Source organism: Tiliqua scincoides, chromosome 3, assembly GCF_035046505.1.
Source record: "Tiliqua scincoides isolate rTilSci1 chromosome 3, rTilSci1.hap2, whole genome shotgun sequence".
Classification (NCBI taxonomy): Eukaryota; Metazoa; Chordata; class Lepidosauria; order Squamata; family Scincidae; genus Tiliqua; species Tiliqua scincoides.
In genome coordinates, this window is record NC_089823.1 from 46,535,821 (window position 1) to 46,558,220 (window position 22,400).

Consider the following 22,400-nt stretch of genomic DNA (forward strand, 5'->3'; position numbering starts at 1 on the left):
CAAGGTTTATGGGTATGTTTGACTAAAAATATCTTGATGTGTGTCAATTTCTGTCATGTACTTGATTGAAATTGAACTTAGAAATTTGCTGGATAGCTAGATCAGATCTGTTTCCTATGCACTTTTTTGTTTTTCCTTGCCTTGATGCTGTAGATTTTTTCTGTATATATTTCACTATGCATTAAAATGTTATCAATTTTCATTGTCAGCCTAACAAAAGTGAGTCTAACACCATTAACAGCCCAAGCCTATGCAGGGCTACCCAGAAGTAAGTCCCATTAGAGTCCAATGGGGCCTACTCCCAGGAAAGTGTGGATAGGACTGTAGGCTAAATCACATGCTTTGTTTGCTGCGAAGGCTTGCTTGTGTTGGTGATTGCCTGCACCATCTCAGTGTGTGTGTGTGGGGGGGGGGGGTTGCCTGTGTCAGTGATTGCCTGCACCTTGGGGGGGGGGGAATTCAGCAAACACTCCCAGGTTTTTTTAAAGCAATCCCCTCTGTTGCTACCACACCTGCCCCTGTGTGTGTGTGTGAGTAAGAGAGCGAGCTCCACTTTGCTGCACGTGTTCTGGCTATAGAGATTGTTGCCCCCCCTTTCCCTCTTCATCCTCTTTGCTGGCTCAGGGGCTCCAGGAATGTTACTGTTCCTTGTAAGGGGAACCTCCAGGGCTATTTCCCTGCGTGGGTGAGGCGGAGCCTTTTTGAAGTGTTTTGGGCTGCCTGGAAATGGAGTGAGATGCCAGCACAGGGCAAAGAAGGCAAAGGTGTGTGTGACTTTCAGTACCCCTACCCCATTGAGACAAATCTGCAGATAAAAAATCCGTATATAAATAGGCTGCACCTGTAATAAAAATTACTTTACTAGACATTGACTAAAACCTCCCCATTTTGACTCCTGTCCCATGCACATATTGTTACCTTTGATTCAGAATCTACATTTCTCATAGGCTTTTGTACATCATAACAATCCTTTTCATTTCAAGGTTGCTTATGGTGGTATCTACCCTGGGTCTAGTTCTATAGGCACATTGCTGACTGCATTACTGTAGCTCTGAAAGCATTGATCATTTGTTGGGGGTGGAGAACTAAATCCAGCTCTTTCCTCACCCCCTTTAAAAAGGTTTTAGGCACTCTCTGAACTGCCTGTGCTGGCCAGCTGTTTGACAATACACATGGCACGGGTAAATCTCAGCACAGCAAAACATGCAAAACCCAGTGTTGTTCACTGAGATCTTTGGATCAAGGCCATCAACTAAAATTTAAAAAGTAATCAAAATGTCCTTATATACACAAATATGATTAGTTATGAAGGCAACAGAATGTCACCATTTGAACTTGAAGTACTGAATTACAAATTGCCTTGCCATGATTGGGGGGGAGGAGATTGGCATATGCCTTTGTTTGTGTAGTGCTGTGTAACCCTGTAGTGGCCAAACAACTTAGGGCCAAATTCTATCCAACTTTCCAGCCCTGGTGTAACTGTGCCAATGAGGTGTGCGCTGCATCCTGTGGTAGAAGGGTAGTTATTGAGGCCTCCCCAAGGTAAGGGAACATTTGTTCTCTTGCCTCAGAGCTGCACTGCACCTGCATTGGTGCTGGAAAGTTGGATAGGATTGGGCCCTTAGATCATACAAATCTGCCATAAACAAACAGCATCTTTAGAGAGCATATATTTATATTAATATTTACAGGTCCAGCCTATTTATACATGGATTTGACTCAGCACAAATGGCCCCTGCAAATGAGAAAGAATGTGCTGATCCCTGGAGAAGGGGAAAAATGCATCCCTTTAAAATCAGTTTTAAAAACTGAACAGTCCTTTAACAATAGCCTACTTAATGAGAGAGAGAGAGAGAGAGAGAGAGAGAGCAGCAGGCTAACAATCCATCCATCCTTCTCTCTCCTTTAGACCTCTCCCTTCCCCCAGCATGTGAAAGAAAGGTGATCATTTTGCATTGGTGAAGGGAGGGGCTAAGTGAAGTGCTGATGGATTGTCTTCTTAATTTCTCTTATCTTAGAGTCAAAAGGTCAGCAAGGCTGTTTTTCAATCACTGGAGCAAAGAAACTCTGTTTTTTAAATTGATTTGCTACAGTGCGTTTTTTATCCACGTGAGTGCTTGGAATGGAACCCACGTGAATAATTAGTCTCAAACTGTATCTTGTCTTGGGAGTTGCTAGTACTTTGGCTTTGTGCAGGGCATTGTTTACTTTTGTTACACTGCTTGTGAGTTGCATTACCACTGTAAAATATAATACAGTGCATCAGGCATATACCAATATTGTACAAATATTTGGTAGTGTCTGGAAGTTGTCCAGCATCTCATAGAACTAAATAATCTCTAGTGTTGCTCTCTAAGGGCCCAGTCCTATCCAATTTTCCAGGGCTGGTGCAGCTGTGCCAATGGGGCATGCACTGCATCTTGTGGTGGGGCAGTAGTCACAGAGGCCATTCCTTAAGAATGGGAACATTGGTTCCCTTACCTTGGGGCTGCATTACTGCTACACCGGTGCTGGAAAATTGGATAGGATTGGGCCCTAGGTCGTCATCGTCTTCTTCTTCTGTTGTACATCTCAATTCTACCTGTTCTATGGATTACAAAGGTGACCTGTGTTCAACCTACAGGAGTGTCAGACAGAGTCCAGCCCCTTACCTTTAGTGACACCCCTCCTTGGGTACAGGTGGACCAATGTTTAACAGTAATGGGAGCAGCCATTGGAACTTATGGAATTCCTTAAAGATCCTTCCAGCTTTTCTGTCATAATTTGAACAGTGAAATTGACTCTGGACCAGGCAGGCTTATTGTTACTTCACTACGAAAGAGAGCGCTCCCAATACTGGCAAAATGGGCAGGTTGCAACATTGTATTGGTGAAGCTACTTCTCCATGGCATGCACAATGAGTTCCTAGTCATGCAAGAATCATTTAATTCAGTGGTTCTCACACATTTAACACTGAGACCCACTTCTTAGAATGAGAATCTGTCAGAACACAGTGGAAGTGATGTCATCACCGAAGTGGCATCATCAAGCAGGCTGCGTTCCTACTCACACTTCCCCAGGAGTAAGTCTCATTTACTATCATTGTTAAAAGAATATACACAGTAGCTTGTTAAAAGTACAGGTTTGTAACACTTCCCCAAATGCAGTCACATACCATGGTAGCATCAAATCTAGTATATTAAAAATATAGTATTGAAATGAACGGGGATCCACTTGAAATCGGCTCATGGATCCTGACCCACAGTTTGAGAAACACTGATTTAATTCATTAAAGTGAATTGAAAATCATGAATAGGTGTGCACATCACAGTGCTTTGGAAGAGAGCCATGACATTGGAATAATCAGATTCAGAAGTGTAGCTAAAGTTTGTTTAGCATATGTAATAGTGAGGATTTTCTTGCACCTTTAGAATACTACCAATGGAAGCCTAACTTTGCAAATGGAAATCATTGTAAGACCCAAAGTGGTAGAGTAGAAATTTTCTTATACATCAACAATTGTTTAGAAAGAACAATTTGTTTTCTAGTGGTTGAAAATATATATTATTGTTCTTCTCAAATAGACATTTTCTGGGGGAAAGGGGAAAATCTCTCTGAAGGCAGGAAGTAAGTGTAGGGTTTTAGCTCTGAATGTAGCAGAAGTCAATGTTGAAATTGTTTGTGAATGAAAGGAGGAACGCACATAGATCCTACATCTAATATTACACAGTCGACGTTTCGTTTTTCAAGAGGAATATTGTTGTACTAAGTATGTACCTGCCACTCATTGGCACTAGTGCTTTAAAATAAGACACACAGAGAGAAAAATGTTCAATTTTATTTTCCAAAATTAACAAAAATAACTCTGGGGATGAGAAACAGGAAAGAAGGAAATGCAAATGCAGACAGAGCCCTGACTCTGAAAAGAAGAGCATTCCTGCACAGAGTAGCAGCTCTGGGTACAAATTTTAATTTCCTGAATTCCACTCTCCATATACAAACACTAACAGACTTCCAGCCAACAGCATCTGGATCTCAGCAAGATGATTCCACATTTCCTCCTAATACCATTGTTCGCTTGTGAATTTTCCCCACTCACCATTTGAACATGATCTTAGTAAGCTAAAATCAAAACTGGTTACAGTGAAAAGAATTTCACAAAACACATGATGAAATGGTTACACACTGGGGAAAACCCTCTGAACGATTAAAAATGGAATTAGATTGGATGACAGTGAACACAATTTCCTCCCATTTTTTTTCAAACTTCTAAATATTGTTGACATGGTATGCCATGTTGGAACCAACCATTTTTAATTCACAGAATAGTTCCTAAAAATGTTTATTTAATTTGAACAATCTGGTAGACATATCAAATGTATTTCCGAAACAGCAAATATTGTTGCAGCGGAGTTTTTTTAAAAAATAAATATGGTGCAAGTAATTTGAACACACATTTTCTGATCTGAAATTAAATACCTTGGCCCAGTGTTTCTCAAACTGTGGGTCAGGACCCACTAGTTGGGTCACAAGCCAATTTCAGGTGGGCCCCCATTTATTTCAATATTTTATTTTTAATATGTTAGACTTGATGCTACCTTGGTATGTGACTGCATTTGGGGACATGTTACAGATCTGCACTTCTAATAGGCTACTCTGTATATGCTTTTAATAGTGATAGTAAATGGGATTTACTCCTGGATACTGTAGGTAGGATTGCAACCTAGGATTGTTAAAGAATTTCCTGCTTGATGATGTCACTTCTGGTCATGATATCACTTCTGGTGGGTCCTGACAGATTCTCGTTCTTAAAAAGTGGGTTTTGGTACAAAATGTTTGAGAACCACTGGCTCAGTCTATTCAAGCACTCATCTCCCCATTGAGATAAGTTTGTGAGGGGTTCCTTGGAGTGCACCTGTCTGAGCTCCATCCCTTCTGATGACATCACATGTTAGCCCCATCCCAGATCTCTCATTCAATGTTTGTCTGCAGTGACAAATGTTGACCTCAGAGAGATGCTTCCCTTATTCAGAGCTTAATGCTGCATATAAGCACTAAACATGGCATTTCATATTTAGCATGTCCTTTCTCTTGGGGCAGGATTAATGTGCACATCGTTGGAAGGGACCAGGCTAAGCCAGCTGCACTTCCACGAAGCCTTCAAACATTCTTTTTCATGGGAGAGATTAATGTCTGAGTGGGGCTCTTGAAATGTAGTGAATGTGTAGCCAAAAAACTTCTACCAGATTCAAAATATAACCAGGTTTCTTCTGAAGTTTTAAGTGTGTAGAGTGTATGGGGGAGATGGGACAACATGAGCAGAGCATCAGGCTCTGCTGTGGCTTATTCATGTTTACTAGACTCCTTACAGAGTTCCAGTGCTCATTCAAATGATTAGGGCCATTTGTGTTTTTTTTTTTGCAGGAGTTCTAACCACCCTTACAGTGTGTAGATGTGTAGTGATTGTGCAGAAAGCCTAGTTAATGTATGTAGGTTCAGCCCACTGTGGTACTGTGCTCCTTTTCCCCCTGTCATGCATGTTCAGCCTGTAAGCAGTGAGTGGTGGCGGCTGCACAGCAGTGGTGATTCCAGATGTCCTGGCTCTGGTATATTGGTGTGGGAGCTGGGTCAGGGTTGGGCAGGGAGAAGACGGTTATCAGCGGCTCTGCCGATATCCTAGCCCCCTTCCTGGCCTCAATCCAGCTCCTCAGGTCCTTGGAGATGCACCTGTCAAAGAGCTGGCACAGGTCATACTAGACCTATTGGGAAAGTGGAGGCTTATCCCAAGGGAAGGGAACAAACATTCACTTACCAACAGTCACTTCCTAGTTCTGAAAGCCTCTAGAACGCACCCCCTCCCCCGATATCATGTGTACTTGATTGGTAAGGCTGCATTGTTAGGTTTTTTTTTTAGTTAGGATTAAAGATTAATTTAGTTAGGACTAAAGAGATTAATAGCTTTTACAATCATAATGTTTGCTATTGAGAACTATCGCATCTAGGCCAGGGGTATCATTATAGCAGGCCAAATAGCATTCATGATGGGACGGAAGTGACATCATTAAGCAGATGATGAAGTCATTAAGCAGGTCATGATTAGAAAAAAAGCACTTTTACCTCACTTCTTATCTGCTGCCAATAAAAAAGAGAAAAATATGCAAGTCTTGATCATACTTTCATGATATGCAAGTGCCCAATTATCATGCAGCCTGCCCTCAGCACAGCTCAGCAGCTGAAAGCAGCAGGCGGTGCTGGAAAAGCCTAAGGGCCAGATGAAGAACTTTCATGGGCTGCATCCAACCCATGGGCATTATGTTTGACACTCTCATCCTAGAGCATCTCCAGCAGATGCCTGTCCGCACAAGTCAGGTGATAGTGGTGCTGGGAGAGCCTGAGGATCAAGGACCGAATAAAGAGCTTTTCCAGGCCGTATCAGGCCCACAGTCCTTATGTTTTTACACCCCTTGTCTAGTATCTTCATCTGAGCAGAGCAGTTCCTGCTGTGCTAGGGATGGTGAAGTATTTTTAAGAAAGTGAAACTGTTAACATTTGAACTTCTACAGTGCATGGTATTGAGATTTTTGAGATGCAGTAAATATAACAAGCAATTTAGACATATTTTGTGGAAGTTATCTGCCAGGCAATGTGGCGTTATTCCATAAAACACTGGAATATTCTCTTTCCCTTTTGAGTGTGGTCATGCACATTCTGATCCTGCCCTTACCCAGTTTAGTGTAGTGCCATTAGTGTACTTTCAGGTTTACATAGTAGCATAAATAAAATGTAAATAGGTTGCTGCTCGGAGGAGCTTACAGTCAGATTTGTCCAACAGTTTGCATCAGACCAGTATAACACAACTAGTCTAGTATAACTAGTATAACGCTATAACTATAACATGCACATCAAATGACTGCATACTCCTTTTTCATTTTCCCCTGCCTCTCCTTCGTTCCCCTTTATCTGTTTTCTTTTTTGGCTCTCTTTTTAGATGGTAAGCCCCTTTGGAATGCAGAACCATATTCTCATTTCTTTGCTATGTAAACCTTTTTGAGAATGTTTTGTTTAAAAGCAGTATAAAAATATTCCAAATAAATACATGCATACATACATACATGTATTTTGGTCTTGGTTAGAAGGGTTAGAAACTTGGGGCACAATCCTAACCAGGTTTACTCAGAAGCAAGTCCTATTTTGTTCAGTGGGGCTTACTCTCTGGAAAGAAAGTTCAGTGGTTAGGATTGCAACCTTAATTTCTCATTAAAGTATCAATAAACATTAAAAGATAATTAGTTATAACAGCAGTTGAACATTAATTAGGGCTATTGTAGAATTTTTTTTTACCTCTGAACAGAAGCTGAAGGAAAGTATTTCAGGTCAGACGGTTGACTAGAGTGACCTCATAATATTATATCCCATTTCTCACAATATACATTTAAAGACACAAAAATAGTAAGCTTTGGTCAATGCCCTCAAACAGGTACATGGATGGAAAGCATGTAAATTGTCAGGAAAAAAGCAGTTATTGTATGTGGACTTTGTGAAGGTCTATATTGGTGTTCTCACAGGATAGTTTATAACAGGCTAGCAGCCCAATCCTATCCACACTTTCCTGGGAGTAAGCCCCATTGTCTTTAATGGGAATTACTTCTGAGTAGACATGCATAGGATTGGACTGTAAATCTTTGAGATTAATGTGGTTGAGATTTATTTAATGACACAGTTGTGGTAAATGTTCTTGGGTCATAAAAGGAGAAATACACAAAAAGAACTGGGTTCAAAGAGGCCACAACTTCATTGCTTATAGTTTACTTGAATTGGGCGTAATGCAGGAAGGAACACTGATGTTGCTAACTTAGGGCCAAATCCTATCCAATTTTCCAGTGCTGGTGCAGCCGTGCCATTGGGGTGTGCACTGCATCTTTTGGTGGGGAGGTAGTCAAAGAGGCCTCTTCAAGGTATGGAAACATTTGTTCTCTTACTTTGGGGCTCCATTGCTGCTGCACCAGTGCTGGAAAGTTGATAGGATTGGGTCCTTAAGCTATTGGCAGTGAGAGAAGCACGGTGACCTGGAAAGAGAGGTGGTTAAGGCAGAATGTAAAATGTGAGATATTCATTCTGTGTGCCTGATAGCCTCCTGGGAGTGAAGTTGCTACCTGCCATTTTCTGGGATCCAAAACCCAGATGCTCCTAGAGGGGGGCCCGTCCCCAAACTATGTCCAATACCCAAGTGTCGAACCAAAGCACTATGGAAATAAGAAGGAATACTTTCCTATGAGAAAGTAAATAAATACTGTAACTGTAGATAATTCAGACATGATGCGCCTTTTATGAGGAAAGGCAAAACATAAACCAGACCTTTTGCTATATCAGGCCCCTCAGGTGTAGACGAGTCTCAACTCTGGCCCATCTTGGTTGCCTTTGACTCTTTCTTCCCCAAGTCACCAGTATGGTGTTAGAGGGAGAATTCTTAGTGGGTTATGTGTACAGCATCCATGCAGCAGCGAACAGACACCACTTGTGCGACCAACCCATTACAACTACGTTACAGCCTCCACAGAAGTAATATTTATTTTTTCACATTTATATATTGCCTTTTCTCTGAACTGCTGAGGCTTCCTCCCTTCTATCCTCACAGCAACCTTGTGAGGCAGGCTATACTGACAAATGGTAACTGGCTGCAAAAATCCCAGAAAGGGATTTGAACCTGGGTCTTCCTGGTCTACATCTGGTACATTAACTACTATGCCACAATGGCTCTCAGCTGAGAATTGAGAAGCAGTGAAATATTAAGCTACCAGGACAGCAATCCCATACACACCTATCTGAGAGTAAACCCCAGTGAACTCAATGGGACTTGCTTCTAAGTAGACCTGCATAGGCTTGTGCAGTGCAAACCCTAACCATGTTTACTCAGAAGGAAGTGTGCATGCAGTCACACCAGGAGGTATGCAGTCATAACAGGAGGACTGCACACCAGGAGGTATGCAGTCATAACAGGAGGTTGAGCCACATATTCAATTTGAAAAAAGTAACATTATGGTGTTGGTATAGTGGAAAAAATTTAAGATACTGCCACCTCTTAGGCTATGTTCCCTGTAAGGAGTCCATGCTGTTGTGTGAACCCCTTTTGCTGCTGTGTGGCATCATGACTGTGTTGTGATGCCATCTCTGGACTTTCAGCGATGACATCATGTGTCACTGCTGAACTTCCAGGTTGCCAAGCTCCAAGCTGTGCAGCTGCATGGCTGTGCAGCTTAGCAGGAACCTTACTGTTAGGATGTATGTGCCTTCGATTCTGGCTCTGCTTTTCTTTCCACTCAAGAGCTACCTTATACCATGTACTTTAACCTTCAGTATTTGTTTTCTCTGTGGGGAGAAAGTTGATTTGCTCCTGTTTCTCTGTAATGTACTGGTTGGGGCTTAATCGGGCTGCAGGAAAAGGAATGATACAATTAGAGAAACTACAGTGGCAGACTTCCAGCTACTTCTGGATCAACCAGAAATTTTGTTTCCTGCCCTTGGAATTGGCAGACATATAAAAGAGGAGTATATTATAGCGTGAACATGAAGAGGGATATAATAATGGGGACACTAATTGGAAACCTGCATGACACCACTGAGATGGGCAAGTAGTTCATGTACAAAATAGGCGGCTTCACCATTAAATTATAATAGCTGCTGTGAAACTAATGCTTCCATGTTATTGATGCATCTTATTCTCTGCCTCTCTTTGTTCACTTTATGCCAGAATAAGTTAGGTGTATACAGCAAGATGCAACAATCTCTGGAAGCCACCCTTCTTAACAAACAAGAGGAAGACGAGAAAGACCAGCCTGCAGAGATGGAGTACCTTAATTCTCGCTGCGTCCTTTTCACTTACTTTCAGGGAGACATTGGGTCAGTAGTTGATGAACACTTCTCAAGAGCTTTAAACCAAGCTAGCAGCTTCAGCCCAGAGACTGTCATTTCGAAAAGCAAGACAGGGCTCAACCCTCTATGGAGAGGTAAGACTGAGAAGCAAAAGTTTAATTCCAATGTGTTTGATTTATGCAACTGATTTTGTGGCAAGTATGGTTTGGTGGTTCTCCCCCTCCCATAGGGTTCGTTCACATGGCTCATAAACACAACTAGATTCACAGCTCCTGAAGGACATTCTTACATACAGGTCTGATCTGCAGTACCAGTGCTATCCTTGCACACTGCACAACCACTTTCAAAGAAAATAAAGTTGGTAGGACAATTACTTCTTAGGGTCAAACTAATTGTGATGTGGGATATAAGTGATCAGAATTCTTGTTTTTACTAATTTGCAGCCCCACAGAGATGCTTTGAAGATCAGGAAATCAGGTGGCATTGGAGGAAGGAATGATTCTCTTTTCTCCAGAGCTATGTCCCCATCTAAATAATCTTCCAGAACTATTACTAGCTCCATGGGGAATATACAGGTACAATGCAGGTTAAATCCCCTCCCTCTGTTTCTGTACTTTTCAAAGCAGCAATGCAATGCAAACTCATGATTGTGGATCTCTAGTGCTACATATGCTTGATGCTCCCAATTTATTCTTACAGTTGTGCCACTATCTCTCAGCTTACATCAGTGTTGTTGTGAGGGCCAAAAGGAGGAAAGGAACCATGTATACTAACCTGAGCTCCTTGGAGGAAGGGAGGTATAAAAATGGGGGGGGGGGAAATTGAGAGAATGAGAGGCTGCCAAATAGACATTAAACACTTTTAACTGTAGATGGACTGAACCCAGTATTGATATAACACTTGGATAAAGATAAATAATTGAATTATTTCAATTATCTCTGGTACCAGGCAGCCCAATAAACCAAAATAAACGGCTGCTGCTGCATCCAGTGGCACCACTGAGGCTGCCAGAGGTCTGCTTGGGGGTAGCCTCAGGCTCCGCAATGGGGCTTCTCAAGTTTGCACCAGCTATTTTGCTGTTGCAAACTTGAGAGACTCTATGTCAGACTTTTCAGCGCAACACAGTTCAGGATACGAGGGAGCAGGGTTCTGCTGGTCTCACCCCCTCCCACCCTGGTTCCCCTCCTCCGCCCTGCCCTTGTTCCACCCTCCCTCCACCCTCCAGAGGCTGCACTGCTGCCCGGCGGTTTCACTTACCCCTGGCAACAGTGCCACCTCCTCTTGCTGCCAGTGCTGGGCCCCATGCCTGACTAGCCCTGGCCCAGCGCCAGTGCTCCCTACTCTCTAGGTGCCATAAATGTGCTTTATGGCACCTTTATGGCACCCAGCACTAGGGCTCAGCACTGGTGCTAGGTAAGTATAAGATTGGGCCCTTAGTTAACAATTTTGAAATAGAACTTCTCAACAGTTATTTCTCAGGTGACGCTATCCAGGGTGGAGGCAAGTTTGGAAAAGTTAGAAATAATGCAAACAATGCCAAGAGATCCCACACCTGATGGAATCTGTCAAAATTAGATATATTTGCAGGAAAGACTTATGAAAACATTAAGGGTTATGAATTTGGTTGTGCAAGAGGTTAAACGTTTACAGGTTGGGTGTGGACGTATGATAATTCAAAAGTATACAAGAATGTGATTTTACGACTCTTTGCACTCGCAGATAGAATGTTCTCATGCACATTAATCACGGATGAAGAGTGTGATTTTATCTTTCTATCACTGAACATCCAATCATTTTTAATTTTCAGAAAGACACTCCAGAGTTAGTGAAACAAAGAAAAATTGATTTGATTGTTCTTTCCCATTGTTTAGTTTGCTTTCTTCTTCTAAAACACTATTTTTTGGACTGAAGTTTTTCCTTATCTTTGTATCTTTTAAAATCTGAGTTGTAGTCTCACTGAATACAGTATAAGTTATTTCTTATATAAGTTAAGCATGCTTAAGATAATGTACACAGTTCTTTACTTGGATATAGCATCACTAAGATTTGCATAGAGGGTTGGTCATCAGAAAAAATTGGGAACATTCTGGAATAGACTACAGGGGGATCCTGGTATCTGCGGGGGTTCTATACCTGAACTCCCAATGGATACCTGAAACCAGGGATACACCCCTGCTTCCCTCGCTCTCATAATGCCTTTTAAAGACATGAAAATGTCACTTCCAGTTTTCTAGAAAACTGGGAAGTGACCTTTCTTGGCCTAAACAGCCATTCTGAGCCCTGCAGCCATTCACAGCTGCATTCCCTTTGCCCCCAGAGGGTGCGCAGGGGGTCCCCTACATCTGCAGAACCATGGATAATTGAAACTGTGTATATGGAGTCTGTGGATACTCAGGGGGCCCCATACAGCAAAAGACATAACATGCTGTGAAGTATGTATTCTCTGTTTACAGTAAGTGAGCCCCAGTGCACGGTGCAATAGTTCTTTGTCACTCTGTACTCTGAGACAACTTAGTAGATCCTTTCATTTTCAGTGCGATATAAGTTGCAGTGAACTTTATTGTGCCTTGATGGACATTGGAAGCATTCTAAATAGGAAGGAGGAAATAGAATGTCACCCAGTGACATCCCATTTTTTTCAGAAGGCCAGTGGTCTACTAATGCATATTTCTTGGAACAGGATTCATTAAGTAGAGAAAGCTTCTCCTTTTTGTTGGACTACATGTCTTAAAATTTAAAGGAGAAGAGTAATCAAATGCAACCCGGAAAGTCATTTAGCTTTTCGGAGATCAGCAAGATTTTTAAAGGTGAATAAAAGACAACAAGGCATTTGCAATAGCCAGTTGGAAGCACACATAGAAAGGAATGGGAGTAGGTGCCATAATAATCTTTCTGGACTGCTTTGGTTTGGAAGAGAAAAATGTAGCTGGAATATATCATTGGGGAGTACGTGTTGAATTGGAAAATAACATCTTCATAGTGTAATTTTAGCAATAAGGAAGTATGGATTGTGGAAGTTACAGCTAAGAAGTAATTTAAGTAACAGCCCAATACTATCTTCCCCCACCCCCTCTGGTGCAGCCATGCCAAAAATGAGCATGCTGTGGGGGGGGGGGGGAGAGACAGATCAGGAGGCTTCAGCAGGGAAAGGGAATTTAAGTTTCCTTACCCCTGCAAAACCTCCAGCTCTGCAATGGGCCTTCTCAGACTTGCACTACCAATTTCGCTAGTCTGCAAGTCAGAGGAGAGAAAGGGGTCAGGGAGGCTACTGCTGGAGGGGGTTAGGATCCAATGTGCACTGTCACTGCTGAATCTATCTCCCACAACCTCTCTGTGCCGTTACACCCCACCCCATCTCACTCTCCCCCACTCTTCTCTTGCTGGCTTACCTGCTCCAACGGGTGAAGGCCAATGATGCAAACAGGCAGGCTCTGGTCTTCCTGCCAGCATCCTGGCTATTCAGCACACTGCCAGAAATGACTTTATGGCACTTTTGAAGCAAGGACCATCAGCAAATATGTGCATCCAGTTGACAGCAAGGCCTAGTAGGACTGGGTCATAAATTACTCATTTACAGCCCAATCCTATTCATGTGTTGTGCTGGTTGCTGGCATGGCAGCCTCTCTGCCATTCTGCAGAGCATTTCTTCCAGTGAGAGGCCCAGTAGGCCATGTGCTGTTGACAGCGGCCTGTATATCAGCTGTCTACAGACCCCAGCTGGCAAAGAGGTAAGGTTGGGGATGTTTCAGGGGTGGATCAGGGTAAGAAAGGGGAGGATTTTGGCCACACACCAAACACCATCAAATCCGTGGTCCCCCACTTTATAATGGTAATCCATTTGAGCAACACCATTGTATAGTGAAAATATTGTACTGTGAATCAACAATGTGCAGCAGAGAATGCTGCAGCAGCACTACGCTGTGTGGGCTTGTCAACAGTAGGATTAGGCCACTAATCAAAGGGAAAGGATCTTATTGTCATGATTCTGAGACTGCAGTCTTATAGCCCAATCCTATTCAGTTCCCCATATGGTGGTACAACTGTGCCAACTTGAGGCCTGCTGAATCCCACAGAGAGTTTTGATCTCCAGAGGTGTCCTTGTGGTAAGGGGAACATTTGTTTCCTTGCCCTGGGATAAGCCCATGCTGCTTGGTCTATGCGCCAGCTCTATAGCTAGTGCAAGCCTATATGGACCCTGGCGGGGGATCAAGGCTGAGAAAGTGGTTAGAACATCAATATGCACCTCTGCTGCTGATACCACCCTTTTCTTGACCTCAATCCACTCTCCTGTACCATATCCCCTCCCTGTTCTGCTCTTCTCCACCTCCCTCACGCACCAACTCACTGGTGCCGGCAGGTGTCCCTGGTCCGCAGACACACACACCTGACCACTCGCTGCTTGTAGTGGTGGCCAGGACATGCTCAATGGCTTGTTGCTTTTTGCGACAGCTATAAAGGGTCTCATGCCTCCTGAACTAGTGTTCCGTCGACTCAAGTTCCTCAGGTTTGGACCATTACAGCCACTCACATGCTTCTTGGTAAGCATGCATAGGGTGGTGCTGTAATTAGAGAACTTAAACCACTTAGAGACATGATGGATAATGGTTTTATCATATTTGTAAGGGTCACAACAGTTCTGGGTATTGAAACACTTTTTAATTTTGAAAGATTTTTTTTTTTGGAGTTGCGAGTTCAGCGATTTGTATGTCCATTTTTTCCAACTGATATATGGGATTTCTTGTTCAGTCAACCCATTGTTCTCCTCAGATGTTCTTATCTTTGGAGTTTTATTTCTTCACTGTCAGCTGCAGGTCATACTCGCGTGCGTTTCCATCCCATCTTCTTTCTTAAAGTTTGGGTAGAAGCATTTTGCTTTCAGCCTTCTCTTCAAATCGAGGCTTTTGGCAAGAACACTAGCAGAATCTATGCCAGTTTTGTCATTATATAGTAAAAGGATTAACCACTCCTCAGAATGATGGGATTTAAAATATGCAATTTCATAATGCAATGGCATCAGATTTTTGGTATGCTTGTAGTTCAGTCTTGTTCTCAAATCTACCACTTTGTTGGATTTCCAAATCTGCTTACAATTAAATAGCTCATGCTTTATTAAAACTGTTTAGAACCCTGAGTAACTTTGGTAGTAAACACCATTCAATTTTAAAATAGGGAATTGTTTTTCCTGTGGAAGTGCATGGAAGTACCCATTTGTAACTTTCTCCTGTGTTTCACAACATCCATTAATATCTTGACTTGCAGCACAATCCATTGAGTTCAATGGGACTTGCTTCCATGAAGTATGTATGGCTGCAAGCCTAAACACATGTAACCTACTCATGTGAGCAATGCAGTTTTGTAACTCATGATCCATTTAAGAATGTTTTCTTACATGTGGCTTTTCTTTTCAAAGAGAACTCAACAATAGCAAGCCAAAGGAGTGGTTTCCCAGCTTCATTTTGGACCAGTTCCTATCAGACTCCACCTCCACCATGCTTAAGTGGAGTTCATCATGACTTTCCAGTTACTGCACCAGGTACATTCTCTGCCACAGATCCTAGCACCTGGCCCGGACATACCCTGCATCAGACTGCTCCGCCTCCTCCACCTAGCATGTCAGAACCGTGGCATTATCCATTAGCATCTCAGGTTAGCCCTTCATATGGACACATGCATGATGTGTACATGCATCACCATCATCCTCATGCACACATGCATCACCACCACCCAGCTTCGCACCTTGACCCACGGTACAGACCTTTGCTGATGCCTTCAGTTTGCGCAGGCAAGGTTCCTCCGCCACAGTGTGATGCAGCTAAGACAGATCCTACTGCTGTCACCACTGCTACCTCAGCATGGGCAGGAGCCTTTCACGGAACGGTCGACATTGTGCCAACTTTTGGGTTTGACTCAGGTAAGCTGCAATATGCTCTTTTCATGTTAGGTGTCATGTTAGATGACCTGTTGCCTGATCACATTATTCAAGAAACAAGGGTCAAAACTGAGCAAATTCTTATCAACCTTTCTAATTCCATCAACTGATGCGATTCATCCCAGGATTCAAAGTCTTTATAATAAAATGTAACGATAAAAATCCCATGGTCATTTAAAGTCGGTGAGAACTAGGTCCCAACTTCCAAAGGTTGCAGCCCTCTTCCTTGAAAGTTGACATCTTTGAAATCAGTGGGACTTGATTTAAAAAGTTGCATGTCTCTAGGATTTTGGTTTTTGGTTTGGTTAGTTTAATTCTGTGACACCTCCAATCAATCTGGTTTGCTAAGAAATTCTTTGCAGAAAAGATCATGAACTCACTTTATGTAAACTCAGCAACTGTTACCCTGCACATGCCCAATCTTGTCTGATCTCGGAAGCTAAGCAGGTTCAGGCCTGGTTAGTACTTGGATGGGAGACCGCCTGGGAGTACTGGCTGCTGTAGGCTTATACTGTAGGCTTATGCTGTAGGCTTATACCTGAAAAAATTTCAGAATGAGTGGTCTTCAGTATTGCGGATGTCTAGTTTCAACCCTGATATTCTTGTAGATCCCTACAGGAGGTTAAGATAGTATTTGATGTACAAAGAATTATGCCATCCACTGAGTTTCAGTGTAATAGCTTATTGCTTAAGGCAATAGTTCCCAAACTGTGGGTCAGGATCCAGTAGTGGGCCGCGACCCGATTTTTTGGTGGGTTGTGAAGGGCTGAGCAGAGCTTCCATTGTAAAAACAGGTAATGGCAAGATCGGATAACAAACTGCCTCAAACCCTGAGGCTATTTCAAAATCAGATAGCTGTTAATTACTCTGCAAACAGCTCAGCTCCTGGAGTTTGCAAGATAGCTGCCAGTTGCTATGCAAAGAGCTTAGCTCCAGGGGTTCGCAAGGAACTGAGCTCCTACAGTTTGCATGCATGTGCAAATCCAGTGAGATAACTGTGTCTTGGTTGATGCCCCCTAACAAAGAATTCCAAAAAAACCCAGAAGATTTTCCCCCAGGAAGAAATGGGGGAAAGGAAGGAGAGCGTTCATTATGGCTATAAATTGATTTTTTTTGTAAATAAACAAAAATTATTACTTGTAAGTAAATAAATAAAAATATTTCTAGATCCCCTTTTTTAAATTCTCATAAAGCCAGGTGTTTCATTATAGCAACTGTTACCCTGCACATGCCTGATCTTGTCTGATCTTGGAAGCTAAGCAGGGTCAGGCCTGGTTAGTACTTGGATGGGAGACCACTTGGGAATACCTGGCGCTGTAGGCTTATACCATAGTCTTTTGAGACTGAAGGTTGCCAACCAGGTGTGTCATTTTAAAGAGTGTCATTTTAAAAGTGGGTCCTAATACTAACAAGTTTGGGAACCACTGGCTTAAGGGAAATATTATTTTATTCCAGTACTTTTTAAAAAACATCTTTCCTGGCTTTGTTGAAAATGGATGTGGGGTCAAGTCAGTGTTTGAACAGAGAATGGTGTCCTGAATATGCATGCAACTCACATTCAGATATCTCCATTTTGTAGGCAGATATGTCACAAAACTGAGAATGCACAATAGGTTAATCAATTTGTTTGGCAAATAATCTCTAAATTAATCCTTAACACCAAAAGCTCTAATGTAATGATTCTCATTCCATCTGATACAGTAGGTCAGTGGTTCCCATAGTGTGCACTCACAGGCAAACTCACAGGGCTCTGTGGGAGTCCCCAGCAACCTCTTTTTCCCACTCTCCAAGGCACTACTATCTTGGTTCATGCGAGATCACCACAATTCATGGTGGTGCCTGGTAGAGCCAGAAAGAAGGTCACCATGAAAGAAGGGCACCATGACCTCGGTAAGTTTGGGAACCGCTGCAGTAGGTCCTTGTTTAGAATCAGTCCTTTGAACCTGCATCTTTTACTGGTCCAGATAAAGCATCTGTATCTTCTTGTACTTCCGTGAGAGATTGTCTGCCACCCCATCCTTCACAAAGCAACATATTTCATTAACCAAATAGTACCCACTATACTAGGTGCTTGCTTTGGTCCAGGATGCTAATTCAAGCATTTATCTTCAGTAGCATAGAAGATGTGCCACTTGTATTTTAAAAGTTGACTACATAGGAATGATGTAATAAACCTGTTGGATTTGCAATTGCTTGACAGACTCTCAGAGTTATCTCACATTGTATAAAAGCCCCATGATAAGGGCCCAATTATCTCTCTCTCTCCCCTGCTGGTGCAACTGTGCCCAAAAGGCAGGCACTGTATGGGGTGGTGGTGGTGGTGGTGGTAGACTGGAAGGCTTCAGAGGGGAAAGGGGATCTAAATACTCTTACTGCTCTGTAAACTTTCTGTTTTGCAGTGAGTCTCCTTGGACCTGTGCCAGCTCTTTAGCCTGCACAGGAGGGAAAGGGGGGCAGGAAGGCTCCAAAAAGGGAAGATAGGATTCGGTGCATGCCATCACCATCCAGTCCACTCCCTCCTGCAACATCCCTGCCCCTATTCCTCCATCTCCCTGCCCCGTTTTGCTCCCTCCCCTCCCCCACCACTGCCTTATCTGCTCTAGTGGGCACGATGAGGTCCAGCAAAGCTTGGAGAGTGCTGCTACTTCTTGTGGTGAAGGGAGAACATAGACTGTGATAACTAGGATCTAATCCAGGAGCTGCCAAGCTAAGTTTTGGAAAAACACCAAGGCTAGAAAAATACAAATGACAAGGCCTTCTCAGATGCTGTCCCCGCCTTGGGAAATCTGAGGTCTGGTATGGTACGCTCATTGGTGAGCTTCAACTTCATTGTAAAGACTTCTTCGTTTAAGCAGACATTTGAATTACCTTTAAATAACCAGATTTTAAAGAGAAATAAGCAGATAATTTAAAAGAAAAACAAAAATGGGCTATGATAAACCATGTGAAGAGCTAAATAATCGGGGATTATTAGAAGTACGTATGTGTAAGTTCTGTCTGTCTTGGTCTGTCTCACTCTTCTGTGCTAGCTGTTGCATTCCAGCAGACTTCATTCTCATACCCTATGTGGTGACAGAGTCAAACAGCGCTACTTGCTGCCTCAGGAAATTAAGAAAAATAGCAAAAATAACTAGATCCTTAAAAGGTCTGGACAATTTTATGGCCATTAATAATATTTGCAGCTGTACAGATGATAAAGAATAATTAAATTTCATGTTCCAGGCTGTAAAGTGATCATTTGCCAGCACTAGGAACAATTGTTTTTCCCTTCATGGGGTCTGCCTTTTTGGCACGGCATACTTATGGGGAGATTTCAGCTCTCTGTGAAGCTTGTCATCATTGGTAATAGACTGAAAAGCCCATCTAATCTTATAGCAATTCCAGTACTTCTTGTTAGGTGTCTAGACAATGGCATTGTCTGTCTTAAGAGTAAAGCAGGAATCTTGTTATATGAATATTTATTTTAAAAGAATTGTCCAAAACACACACACATACGGGGGAGCTAACTTCTGGGTACTAAATGTAAAGCAACAGCTAATCTGTGACTTCCCCCACCTTACTTTCTTTAAGAGTACAATATTAATGACTGATTGCCTGTGCATTTCAAAAGTTCAGCAAGGCTGTTTTTAAATCGCCGAGCAAAGGGATGTTGTTTTTTAAATGGATTTGCTTTAATGCAGATGGGTTCTGGGAATGGAATGGGAATGGAACCCTCTCAAATAATGACTCTGGGAATTCTGGGAATGGAACCTCCCAATGAAATAATAATTCTGGGAATGGAACCCTCTCAAATAATGACTCAACCTGTTTTTCCCATCACTAAAGTTCCCCTTTGAGAGGACAGAGAGGAAGAGGAAATATGGAGTAAAATAAGCTGAACCGCACATTTAGAGAGTGGAAGAGCAGTTGCTGGCACATCATCGGGTAAAGGATGGCAGCATTTGGCATGCCACTTCAGGAATCAGTAGATCTTGGGCCAGCCCTGACTTTAAGCATTACATTTATGCAGAGACCACCAAAAATCATTTGCCCATCATAGGTGCTATGCACACATGCTTAACATTTCAGAGCTTCTTGCTATGTGCATTGAATCACATGCAGTGTCTGTAAGCATGTCTTATATATGGCTGGTGACAAAGAACTGGCACGCAGATGTTGCATACAGTTGTAATGTTGCATGCCCCATGGAGCTTTGAAATTTTCAGTTGGCCCCCGAAGCACCACCAAAGAGAAGGGATTTCTGCAGTTTACGCAGAAGGACCGTAACATATAAATAGGGCTGATGCTCAGGGAAAGGTCCCACCCAACTTTTCTGGCAGAAAACATCCACCGAAAGGTCATTTCTTTTCGTCATTCAAGAGTGGTGCAACTTTCTTCTTTGTCTGTATGGTAAAATCTCTGCTTAACTACATTTTAGTAAATGATGGAAAGCTAAGATTTTCAAGGACATTATTACAGATTGATCTCAGCCTGCATTCATCATAAACCTCCAAGGGACAAACATTGAAAGGGGCATATTCCGAGTGATTGTACAAATTTGCCTTCAAAAGTTGTTCACAGGCAAGCATTCACATGCAGTGCAATCCTATACATGTTTATCCCACTGTGCTCAGTGGAGCTTACCACTTAGCACCTGTCCTTCTTTTAAAGAATTCAGAGTAGCATTTAGAATTGTAGCCTTCAAAGTTTAGCTGTCTTATCTGTGCATTAGACTCGAGAATGACTAAACTTAGAAGAAAGTCTCACCGAAATCGATAAACTTCTGAGACTGGTCTCTCAATGAGCTGAAGAGTCAGCCGACCAGATACGAACTCTGAATGCCCTTACATAGCCTTGCTGATGTTAAGGTTATAAAAGTGCATGTAAATTCATCTGGAATGGTCCCATCAAAACATAAGGAAATGATTTAACAGTAAGTAATTTCAAGAGCTGCATTCCCCCACTCCTTTGATTGCTGGAAACTTCAGTGCAATTTTCAGTTTCTCAGAAATGTTTTAGTTTGATTAGGATGGAGAAACAAGTTTCATCTCTTTTAATTTCTCCCTGTGTGATTGTTATTGGATTCAACTGTTTGGAAAGTAATGGTTCAGTTTTTTAACTATTTGTATAAAATATTACTTTGTTTTACTGCATTAGGTAACTTTTAATTTTGTATCTTTTATGGATCATCCAGTAATCTATGCTAATTATTTTTATGATATGGGCAAAAAATAATAAAAATACATTGGGAAAGAAGAACTGAATTTTTTTTAGAATCATCACAAGTGTGGTGAACACCCATTTCCTTTGTTCCACTGTCAACTCTGGTCAAATAGGCTTTGCAGTTTTCTGGAACAACAAAAATGTGCTAAATGTGTACAGTATACCAGAGGCAAAAGAAGGACAAATATAGTTACTGCAAATAATGGCTACTCTTTCAGATTGCTTTCTACGCTTTGAAAGGGGTGGTGTCTGCTGCCTTTGGGATGCAGCTATCAGTTGAATATTATTTTTGGAATTCATGTTAAGAAGAAAACTTGATTCAATATATTTTAAACCTAGCATTATCTGTTGAAATTCGGAGGGGAAAAAAACTGGGTGGCAAGACAACAAAGAGTTAGGTTATATAAGCCAACTGAAAATAATCATGTTTAGAGAATTTATCTGAGCAGTCATTTCAACTTTTTCCCCCCTTTTCTTTAAAAATAGGCATACAACATCAGGACAAAAGTAAGGAGACATCATGGTTCTGAAGTGCAAATGGATCTTACCAGTAACCAGTGTTAAGAGTTCTTTCCTTTGTGAAGGGGATACTGCAATTCTTTTTTAAACTGCTTCTTCACTGTGGCAACGGACATTCTGCTAAGCAGATGATGAGCCAACCAGCCATGATTTTGCGATTCAGCCTTCACCTCTGAAAGACCATTTCTATCTAATTCCCAGGATATTAAAAACAACCACCACAATCACATCGTTCCATTGAGGTATCTTTCACATGCCATCTGAGCCTGCTGCAGCGTTTCTGCAACCTAACTTCTTCTTGCCCCTTTAACAGTGTATTACCTGGTTGTGTGTTTGTATTAATTATATTAATGCACAGCCTTGATTGTCAGGAGAGAACTAGCCTTGACTAGTAGTCATCCTTTGGGAATACAGTACAGTTTTGTAGCTCTTTGTGCATATATTTTTGTAGAAATACAGAAAGTTTGCATAAGCATTGATGAGCTATTTTAAAACAATGTATTTTTTTAAAATTTAAAGTTTAAAATGTTTAGAGTTCTGTTTAAAGAACTTGCTCTCAGAGAAGCACTGGCAAAAATGTTTAAAATGAATATTTTTTAGCTGTTTGATGTGCTTATATGGGTTTTTGTTGTCGTCACCTGATGTATCTTGTCATGATCAATTGGTTAACATCTACAAACAACAGTCCAACATGATCTTGGATGTACTTTTGCTTAAGCAATCATTCAGATGTAAGCAGTTTTCCATAGCAGTTTTCTATCACTGAAAAATGATTAATTGCTTTGCTGCTTCTGAAGACAACTTTGAGCTGCCCTGCCTGTGAGAAAAAAAAAAAAATGTGTTGAAAACAACAAGGCACAGATGTTATTGAAACTATGCCTAAGCCCACGGGTAGCCTGAG

General features: G+C 41.9%; 1 protein-coding gene across 1 annotated transcript; it reads left to right on the forward strand.

The window, feature by feature from the left end:
* Window positions 1-6,282: 6,282 nt before the first annotated feature.
* On the forward strand, window positions 6,283-21,909 carry VGLL3 (vestigial like family member 3). The gene is made up of 5 exons (XM_066621286.1): window positions 6,283-6,408; window positions 6,968-6,970; window positions 9,728-9,983; window positions 15,260-15,760; window positions 21,467-21,909. Exons 1-5 carry the CDS (start codon window positions 6,283-6,285, stop codon window positions 21,508-21,510), a joined length of 930 nt encoding a protein of 309 aa, XP_066477383.1. The 3' UTR covers window positions 21,511-21,909.
* Window positions 21,910-22,400: the final 491 nt, after the last annotated feature.